This window comes from Esox lucius, chromosome 20 (assembly GCF_011004845.1).
Source record: "Esox lucius isolate fEsoLuc1 chromosome 20, fEsoLuc1.pri, whole genome shotgun sequence".
NCBI classification, from domain to species: domain Eukaryota; kingdom Metazoa; phylum Chordata; class Actinopteri; order Esociformes; family Esocidae; genus Esox; species Esox lucius.
Window position 1 is genome coordinate 35,749,836 of NC_047588.1, and position 10,623 is coordinate 35,760,458.

The 10,623-nt window shown below is 44.0% G+C and overlaps 2 protein-coding genes across 3 annotated transcripts; both read left to right on the forward strand.

Annotated features, from left to right (window-relative positions):
* Nucleotides 1–881: 881 nt before the first annotated feature.
* LOC105021918 (major histocompatibility complex class I-related gene protein) lies at nt 882–2,479 on the forward strand. Of its 2 annotated transcripts, XM_020041182.2 has the most exons (3): nt 882–1,052; nt 1,248–1,511; nt 1,590–2,479. In XM_020041182.2, exons 1-3 carry the CDS (start codon nt 995–997, stop codon nt 2,264–2,266), a joined length of 999 nt encoding a protein of 332 aa, XP_019896741.2. In that variant the 5' UTR covers nt 882–994; the 3' UTR covers nt 2,267–2,479. The 2 variants fall into 2 exon arrangements, with proteins under 2 accessions (XP_019896741.2, XP_010888243.2); XM_010889941.3 differs by having other exon boundaries at nt 1,248–2,479.
* A 1,094-nt stretch (nt 2,480–3,573) lies between these two features.
* Nucleotides 3,574–10,250, forward strand: rgcc (regulator of cell cycle). Its single transcript, NM_001304169.1, is given in 5 exon segments — nt 3,574–3,670; nt 4,018–4,194; nt 7,516–7,626; nt 8,221–8,283; nt 9,392–10,250. Coding segments are annotated over 5 exon segments (393 nt in total). The 5' UTR covers nt 3,574–3,636; the 3' UTR covers nt 9,400–10,250.
* Nucleotides 10,251–10,623: the final 373 nt, after the last annotated feature.

Genomic DNA, 10,623 nt, shown 5'->3' on the forward strand with positions numbered 1-10,623 from the left:
TCTTTTCAATACTCTAACCACTAGGCTATCTGCAACCAGTTGTGGGGCATAGACGAAACTATAGAAAAATAAAAAACACAGTACCTCCAGTCTAACATTGAGTTCTGCTACCGGGTACAGCACTCTACCAATGCTGTCGCTTGGTCAAATTCTAAATTGACCCCATCCCTGACATAGTGGAGAGATAAAAAGATGGCCACCGCAGACTTGCGAACAGGAGAGACGTCCAGATCTGTGTGCTAGTGGAGGTGTCACCTTTAGCACCTCTGATAAGCCTCTCTGTCATCACGGAGTACATGTCACACCACAGAGCCCCAGAGTAAACAGACAAGTGCAGCTGCAACCACAGGCCCTGCTCTTCCATATGCGTTCCCGCTAAAAGAGACGCCGGAGGTGTGAAAGCCCCCGGCAACTAGCTGGGTCAGCAAATCAAAGATGTCAGTCGGGGGGGGACGGGGAATGACAATGACACAGCTGTCTAGTTTTCATGGCTTTTTAAACAGTCACTAGGACCAGATGGTGACAGAATGTTGTTCTGTTAGAGCATAATCAGTAACTCAAAGGTTACTAGATCCAATTCCCGAGCCAGCAAGGTAAAACAAGATCATTCTCCCCTTGAGATCAGCATTTAACCCTAATGGCTCTGGGTCGTGGCTGTGAATGCTTGAACGTTTTGTTTTTTAAAACACTGACAACAACAGTGTGAAACAGGAGTGTTTTTTTGCTTAGACACCCCAAAAGGCTAGAGCCTGCACTAAATACAGTACAATATAATCAGTGTTTATCGACAAAGTGAAAGTTTGCCAGGTTTATAGAAAGTGAAAGTGTGATTATTCTAAAAGCAGCCTGCACATCAGTGTCAGCACTGCTGTGGGAAAACAGTCGCGAAATGGATCAAGGCTCCATTGTTCGGTAGAAGTGACAGTTAAAACCGTCCTAGTTTGGGCTGTATTTGCTTTGTCAGGAAGTACATATTTATATATTGTCTTTAGACATGAGAGAACTTCGTTTTTTTTTTCTTTTGCTTTCAACTTACTCGATTGTAAATGCAGGTATGACTAGTTTTCTTCTCATTACTGTTCGTCTGGTTCTAATGTAGGAGCTGTGTGTCTCTATACGACCTGTTTCTGTAATATACCTTTTTTTCTGTTCTGGTGTAATTGGCTCAAATAATGATACAGCACACCTAAAGCGTTTCAGACATAACTATTGTGAAATGTCCACTGATCTTGTTTATATCCTCTTAGGTTCAGGATCCCATTCTCTATGGGCATTTGCAACATGTATCTCAGGAGAGACGCCGTTTGCTGAGTGTAGTGTTGTGCTGATGATGGACGACATTCAAGTTGGCTACTTTGACTCCAACACAGAGCGATTTGTCCACAAGGGACATAACACCCAAAATGCAACAGATGTCGACATGGCTAAAGATGCAACTTACGTGTTTGGACACATGTTTCTCAGCTTGAAAAGGAGACTGTCAGCCCTAAAGTATCGCTACAATTCCACAGGTGATATAGTTGTTAACCAGCGAATGACTGGCTGTGAAATGCTGGATAATGGTGAACCCGCCCTTTTTCTGTCCACAGATGCTTTCAATGGAATTTATGCAGATTTGATACATTACAACATCACACACTACTCATACAATTCGGGAAACCTACTGTCGCCTTGGAGTCAAGTGCACCAAACAAATGCAAAATGGCGTTATCAGACCATTTACCTACCGATTTGCATAAAAACCTTGAAGAAGTTTCTGGAGAAAGAAAAGAACTTTGTGATGCGCAAAGTGCGTCCCAGAGTGAGGCTTATTCAGAAGGCCGTGTCTGGAGGGACCCGGGTGAGCTGTCTGGCATTCGGTTTCTACCCACGCCACATCAACCTGACCCTGCAGAGGGACGGCCAGACTATACCCGACCAGGAGCTGTCTGCCGGGTTGGTGTTACCCAGCGCGGATGGGACTTACCAGCTGAGGAAGAGTCTGACGGTCAGTGCCGAGGAACTGAGCGAGAAACACAGCTACACCTGCAGCACCTTTCACCTCAGCTTGGACAACAAGCTGGACGTCAGCTGGGTACCCAGGGATGGGACAGACCCTGTGCTGGTGTCTATCCCCTCAGCTGCGCTGCTCATCGCTTGTCTCGCAATTTTACTAGCCTGCGTCTGGAGGAGGAGAAACGCAGCTGGCACACATGTGCCACACCCGTCCAACGCTGACGAAGCCCAAGCTGTTGAGCAAATTAGCCTGTCTTCACATGACTCCTGATATTTTCACCAATGCCATTCAACTGTTCATCTTCTCAGTCCAGCTCAGGTTAAAGTGGAAGGCCAAAACAGGCAAATCCACGATATGTAGCCACATAAGTATTTGTGATGCAGTAGTGCGTTAACATTAGAAAAATGCTGTCTGCTACTGACGCCGGCTATGTATAAGAAAATACATCACGAAAAAAGTTTTGTTATTTAACAATGAGCAAAAAAAAAATGGTCACTAAGTGTGTGTGTGTGTGTGTGTGTGTGTGTGTGTGTGTGTGTGTGTGTGTGTCTGTGTGTTGTATATACAGTATATTTTATGTATTTATAGGCCTATATTTATAGGCCTATAGGATTAATGTTTTCTGTCTTTCACATACATTTTTATTTTCACATTTCTCACACACTTTTATAACTATTTCTTAACTTGTTTTGTTTGTTTGTATAGCGACAATAAGCATTTCACCGTTGTTAATATACCTGTTGTTAACGAAGGATGTCACATGAAAACATTGATTTAAAGTTGATGTAGAAGCTGCAGGTTCTGCAACTATTGCGTCACACCACAAGGTGTCGCTTCAAACTCCAATTAGTCTACAGCGCCTAACAGGATTGTGGAATTTGTTATATTTCACTTGCAGTCTTCTGTCATAGACCATATAAGTTATATTAACAGACTGGCCGTAGTGTTCTTGTTAAGGGCTTGAAGTTAAATTTGATGCTGTGATAATTCGGGTTGTGATAATTCATGCTGTGATATCTAACCAATAAGCAAGATTTGTTCATTATAATGAATGACGCTATTGAAACATCGATCAGTCTCACAATTTCCTATTTTTCAAAAATAAATATTAAAATACATGGTAAATGAGTTCGTTTTTTATTTAGTTATGTCTTTACAACGTTTGACGGCATACCCATCGAAAACTGCCCAGTGATAAAAGATTCAGCTCTCCTGGTCAGAGATATAAATAAGGTGGTATTGCTTGTATGCTCGTAAAGTATTCGGCAAAATCTCTGACCGCTCAGTGACACAAGTTGTTTACAAACACAGTTTACCGGGGCTGACGCCAGTCCTGAAAATAGAAATCCGCCACGGATACCGGAGAAGTATTGCACAGGCTGTAGGGCGTTCTCTCCCTCTCATCTCACTCACTCTGCCCCGCCTTCACCGAGTCACCCGCAACGCCCCTGCTCTCGGTGGGGGAGCGTTTAAAACCAGTTTTGAGACGCGGGCTTCTTTATCATGCTCTGGGACAGTGTTAGTAGCCACCTCATAGGAGCTGACGCGTTATTGGGAATACCCGCGGTCTTTATTTTGTCTTCAACAACTGTATTATACTGCATAGCCTACTTTTGAAATTCACAAGACAAAAAAAAATAATGAAGTCTCCAAAGCTGAAGTCCCAAAGCAAACGTAAGTTGTCAAATTTTTACAATCTCATCTGTTATTCTTTCAAGCGAGACTTCCGCAGGACAATTCATTACACCAGGCACTGTGCTACAATGAGGCTTGCAGAAATGGATTGAGTGTGAGCCTTATACAGCAGCTATTACAATGAAACAATGTGTTCACTACAAAGTAAAATCACATATTTACATGTGATAGTCTGAATTAATAGTGCGAATGTAGAGAAATTAAAGAAAATGTAACTTAAATTTGAATGTTTTTTTTTTTTTTTACACTGACACTTGTTTACTAGGCTTCTCTTTTTAGATAGGACTCATACGATAACGGTTGCTTTTTTTCCTTCTCTTTTTCAGGCAATTTTCTTGAGGAGAAGGATGACCTGTCTGACGTTCTGGGTGAGTTCGACGCAGTGATCGAAGATTTCTCGTCCCCAGTGGAAAACAGACACTTCCGCTACGACGAGCATCTGAAGACCATGAAGAGACGGAGCAGTGCGAGCGTCAGTGACAGCGGCTTCAGCGACTCCGAAAGTAAGTGGAACTGCGCGTGACAGTACAGACCGTGTGTGTGTGTGTGCGTGGGACAACCACGCCGCTCAGCAGTGCAAGACACTCCACACTGGGAAGCAGCTATTGGCAAATTCTAAGCTGGAAGGATGAGAAAATAGCGTGTATGTGTGTTTGTATGTTGAAGTTTGGGTGTGTTTTAAAGTATGTTCGTGTTCAAGTATGCATTTTCTTTGTAGAGATCGAATTACGACAGTAAAAACGTAAATTTCCGGCTCAGGTGTTAAGTTTAAAGCAAAATGATCAGCTGGAGATTGTGTTAGAATAGGGGTGCCTTTTAGGTTTAGGCAATACGGAAAAGGCATAAGCATTAGGCCTATGTTTCTTTTAGGCACAAAGGTTAGGTTATTGAGGTACAGATTAAGGTAGGTTAAGGAACAATGGATTTTTATGTTTTTCTGTTCCCAGCTGTGATAGAAATACATGGCTGTGTGTATTAAGGATTTGAGCCAATGACCTTGAAGCTACAGATTCAAGCTAACTACCTCCTGTGACATAAAGGTCCTGAACATAACATACAGGAAGGCTCACACACATAGTGAAAAGCGCTATCTGTACTTTTCTGAGGCGCACAATTCATGCCTCTCCGTTAGTCTGTCCAAGACAGATCGGCCGTTAGTGCCAGATTATATCTTATCACGTGTCACCCAAGTGCTGTTCTTGGTCTGCTGAAGAATTATAGCCGACGGACACACACAGACAGATACAAGTAGACACACAGACACACACTCACTAAGACGCTACAGAGACACACTCCCAGCCGCCACTGATAGGCATCAATCTTTGACTTGGAACTGGAAACCTTCAATTTCTCAGACAGAGCATCTGACCTGCTGGCAGAACATATCACTGTCTCTAACCTTAACCTGACCATCCTCTCATACTACAGTGGGAAGAGTTGTTTCTCTCGCTCTGTCACTCTCTTTCTGTCTCTATCTCTCTCTCTGTCTCTCTCCCTGGCCAGAAAATCTGCCAGCCTGTCTTTGCATTCAGAATGCCCTCTCACTAACCAGCATCCCAGTGCCAGGTGGATTGCCTTCGACCACACCAACACGAGGCATCCCCCGTTCAGCCATCCACCAGTTCTCACACACAATGGCCTTACCCTTCAGGAGAAATGCCACTCTCCTGCAGACCACCACAGAGAAGACAGGACCAATGCAGGAATCCCACAGCCCTCCTGGCTTAACACTAGTTTACCATACATCTTCACATTACAATACAATATTTCTCAATTTCTCTAGTAACAACATTTTAATAACATTCATTACATTCTCCTTTAAGTATTACTAAAACAAACACATTATATAGCAAGACTGTGAATTGATGCATCCATTTAATACGAGGGGCAGTGAATTGATTTTGTCTGCTATGATGTTACTCAGCAGTCTGCTGGAGTGTTGCATCATAGTGTACGAGAGTCAGAACCCCCTCTCTATTGGGAAACCAGGCCCCAGTCTTACTAGTCCAACTCGTTCTGCAGACGTGGACGCTCTAGAACTCGCTACAGTGCAATGAAGCTCTTTTCTTTTCTTTTTTTAGACTTTCCCTCGGAAACCCCAACCCTCTCACGTACGGATGGGAAATGAAATCAGCATCCACAGAGGGAGCATTTTTCTGTCTGTGTGTAACTGTGAGACCTTTACAGTTGGGTTAAGGCCTTAGGCATAGCCAGCTGGGGCACTAGGTCTTTGAAGCAGTGTGTAGTGAACACACAAACAAACACACACACACACACACAAATTGGCAATGCCCAACTTGAGCGCTAGAAGATAGCATGGCTGCTCATGACAATAAAATCAAAGTGTGTTTTGGCTACCACAGAGGAACGGGTATGAATATAGAGCACTATGCCTCAGTAGCTCCATCTAACCCCAAGATCTTTGGACTCAGATGAAGTTGTGTGTTTGCTTCTGTGTGTGTGTGTGTGTGTGTGTGTGTGTGTGTGTGTGTGTGTGTGTGTGTGTGTGTGTGTGTGTGTGTGTTTGTGTGTGCTGTTGAGAGGTGGAGGTCAGGGGTTACGCTAGGTAAGTGCTCTACATCAGAGCTACTCTTTCAGGGTCTAGTGGAACTACTATGAGAAGGAAGAGAGTCCAGAGCCAGGGGAGAGAGGACAGGGTAGCGAGAGGGGAGGAGAGGGGAGCAGGGGGAAGAGAGTTGAGAGAGTGGGGAGAGAAAGATTTTGTGTAGGTTAAGCTCCCTCTGTCTTTCTCTCTGTCTCTCTTTCTCTCGCTCTAACCCCTGTATCTCACTGTCTCCCACTGTCATTCCAATCCTGGGGGAATGAACAGTGTGGCAGATCTGTCGTGTTCTGTGGCCAGCTGAAATATCTACTGGCACAATCAAAGTCTTCATTATGTCACTTGCATGCAGTCACCCAGTCGACGCTTTGACCACACCGAGTCTGACTTCCAGTCTGACCACTGTCACGAAATGTAGGAGAGACAGTGGTCGTGTGTGTGTGTCGGTATGTCTAGGATGTTTTTGAGTGTGTCTGGTGAACGAGTGTGTTTCATGTGAATGTGTGTGTTTTACGTGTGTGTGTCTGTGTGTTCTAGACGTGGCAGTGTTAAATTTAACGTGGTAACTAGTTATTACACAGGAGAAATGTGTCTCTCGGAGTTAGGGTCAGGCCTCCATCCCAGAGTGAGAATACTGTACCGTTTGAGATCCCAATTAGAATCTGTCTTAAGATCCTCTAATCAGTCATAGAACCCGTCTGAGATCCACTTACCAGCGTCGCGAGGTGGGGAAAAAAAACACAGTTGAAACTTGCATGAAAAGTGTCGCAAAAGTGTTCTCAGAGTTAAACACAAACCCCCCAGATAACGCGTGCAGAACTAATCGTCTGAGGCAGGAAAAAAGCCGTTCACTTTCACACCCACTTTAAGGAAAGCAAGTATACAGTAGACGTGGCTGCTACTGATCGACTTTCCACCTCTGTCCGGTCTAATAGTTTCCCTCATTTTACTTTTCCACACTAACCAGAGGGCTCCTTACAATGTCAGAGTTGCAGGGGAATGTTGTCCGTGTGCTGGGATGTGTGTGGGTGGGTGGGTGTGTGACTGAGTAAAGCAGAATTGTTTCATCAGGAGAACATTGATTGAAGTATTGAAGAATAGATTTTCCACATTGAATCGCCTGTCACTGACACTGCCCTGAATGTGTGTGTGAGTGCGAGTGTGTGTGTTCATGTGCAGAGAACATCTGGCCCTGCAGCAGTTAAGGTCATACAGGAAGGTGAACTGTCTTTCTCTCTCTCCCTCTCTCTCTGTCCTCTCTCAGGTGCTGAGTCCCTCACCAGAAACAGCTTCAGTTTCAGTGACGAGAGACTGAACTCTCCGACTGTCTTCTCCCCGCCACCCACCTCCCCACCACCTCTCACATCACCGAAAGGTGGGTCTCGACGCCAACACACCCGCGCAGTGCACACACGCCATTCCGACCGCAGCTTGTCGAATACGGTCCACACCGTCTCTGATTAATAGTGACACACTCGTGTTTCAGACCAATGATGAGTGGAACCATTCCACGTGCTTGGCCACGCCTTACTGCAGTCATCCACTGTTCCTATAGGTCACCTACTAACCAAGAGTTTAGAGACCCGTGCTTCCTGTGTGACATGTAATGTTCAATTAACATAACATTAAAGTGCTAAAGCACTAAATAAATCATGCAATGACTGTGAAGAGTTTTGTGCCTTATAATTGCTGCTCATATTTTTATTAGCATTGCTGGGTTACAATGTATATTTAGGGCAAATCTAAACACTGAAATGTTGGTGTATATTCATAACTACAAGCCTTTTCAAACCTCCAATACACTCCCAATTGGCTTTTGCTGTGGTTGCTGGAACATTCCTGAAAGAACCGGAAGATCAAATTATGATACAAACTGTGTACATGACACATGTTCATTTGAGATAATGACAGTAGCATTCTCTCTATTCTGTTCTCTCTCTCTTTTCCTCACTCTGTTCTTTGTCTACAGCCAAACTGGGAGACACTAAAGAACTAGAGGATTTCATTGCTGACCTTGACAAGACATTAGCAAGTAAGTGCAGAGGGGTTTGTTCTCTATGCTCTTTCAGAGGGGGGTGTTCTGTGTGCTGTCTATTTAAGCTATGCTAACAACTACTGAAAAGGTAGTCAGGCCTATCCGTTTCTCTGAACATTAAGATCTGGGGAGGTATAGTGAGGTATATGGAGGTATGAGGAGGTATAGGGAGGTATGAGGAGGTATGGGGAGGTATAGGGAGGTATGAGGAGGTATGGGGAGGTATAGGGAGGTATGAGGAGGTATGGGGAGGTATAGGGAGGTATGAGGAGGTATGGGGAGGTATAGGGAGGTATGAGGAGGTATGGGGAGGTAAGGGAGGTATGAGGAGGTATGGGGAGGTATGGGGAGGTATGAGGAGGTATACAGAAGCGACAAGCAGGTAGACAGACATGCAGTTCCTGTGACAGCATATGTAAGAGTGTAACAGGCAGACAGGCAGGCATGCAGACAGACAGGTAGGAAGACAGTCCCAGGGACAGCCTGTGTCAGGGTGTAACTCAAAAGAAACTGGGGTTTATGTAGCGTTACAGGCCAATGTACTACATCAGTCTATTTGTTTTGGAGCTATTTTCCTCCAGTAGAGGGTTGGAACTTACACAAGAGCATTACACAGGAATGTGCCTGTGTAAAACTGTCAACTTTAAATGTCAGGATGTGAATGAAATTACCGAGGATGATTGTCCCAGTGATGATCTCTACACTCATTAAACATCGGAGCCCATTCAGGTTGGATAATGGATTGTTCATGATAAAACCGATAAAGTACAATCAGTCAGTGTGCCAGTCAGCTGGCCAGCCACCCAGTACAGTCAGTCAGCCTGCCTCCCAGTCAGTCAGGGACAACACGCGATGGGACAAGTCACATAAAGTCAAGGAACAGATTAACCAGTGGGGTTAAACAGAGCTGGGCATTTTCATTAGGGTCTACAGTCTTTATGACTCCCCCTGTGTAGAATACTGTTGACCTGCCGACGAGCCAGAGGGGCTGTTGCTAAAAACTGCGGTGTGTTCGTGCCCCCTCAGGCATGTCAGCAAGTCTTCAACTAGAGTCCATTACTTATCAAGCGTCTGTCTGTCTGCGTCTGTCTTTCTGCCTTCCTAGGCATGTGATATGAAGCTCAAGAAACCTGTGGAGAGTTGCCATCGAGAGGGGACACCCTGCCCAGATACCAGTCGCTCCCCCTAACACACACGCGCATGCACACACACACACACACACACACCAGGAGTGCTGTGAATGTGGCCGAGTGACAGCCCTGGTAATCATCAGCCATGCTGGACGACTTCATCTCAAGGCTTTGTGCCAACAGTTTTAAAACAATGTATTTTCCTTGCCTCTTTTCCTTCTCCTCACTGCTCTAAATCAATCTGGATGAGGTGTCTGTTCGTGACTCATTTAAATATCTATATTATATGCATAGACGAGTTTATAAGATATAATAATTCAGTGAAGACAGACAACCAGTTGATAATATATGAGGTCAGACTACAGAACAACTTTATAAGATATTAGAGGTCATGAAGAAGAAGGGAGTAGATCAGAAAGGAGAAAAGAAAAGGTATTTGAAATTACTGCCACACTGTAAGAAAGACACCATCTCATTTAGGCTCTGCGTCCTCTATAAAAAACTTGAGCTAAGAGTATTTAAGAAATGGCTTTTTATATTAGAAGTATATTTGTAATTTTATAAAGCTGGTTATTGTACATTTATCAATAATACTTTTTTGTGAAATATATTTTTTTATCTATGTGTAAATAATAATTGTTTCAGATTATATTGCCTCTGTATTAAAACGCTTATATGATGAGTTTAAGGTTAGGCACTCGAGCTGAGAGGTTTTGATGCTTCTAACAAATGTGAACTAAAATCTGAATTAACTCTGCAAACTGGAATGCTACCAAATATATTTAAAGCTAATGTCTACTCTCTATCAGAGATCACATAAAAATTATTGTTCTTTTAAAAGTTGTCTCATTGCTTTTACTCCCATTGTTTTTGCTTCATTGGTCTACCTTTCAATATCATTTTAACACACTACAAATATTCTTGTCAACAACATCATAACAGGGAATTGACACAAAGGGTGTGTTCAAGGCTCTATTGGGCATTTTATTAGTTAAACCAGAATGGTGATGGAAGGAGGTGAGGGAGACAACAAACTCAAAAGACAAACCCCTTTAATGGGGAGGCAGCTTTGTCTGTGGGTCTCCCTCCATGGCGGTAGCGATTTTGGTGGGCCAGTCACCCTCCTCCTGGCCATCTCCCTCCTACTCCATCTCGCAGCCGTTCCTAGTTTTACATTGTTCCTGCTGGCTTCAGCCCCAAGCTGCTC

Bases quoted from the DNA above. Each gene is read 5' to 3' on its own strand.
- LOC105021918 (XM_010889941.3), top strand. From the start codon at position 995: ATGAGAGAACTTCGTTTTTTTTTTCTTTTGCTTTCAACTTACTCGATT. The intron at 1,053-1,247 runs GTATGACTAGTT...ATATCCTCTTAG, and splicing joins TTACTCGATTGTAAATGCAG to GTTCAGGATCCCATTCTCTA.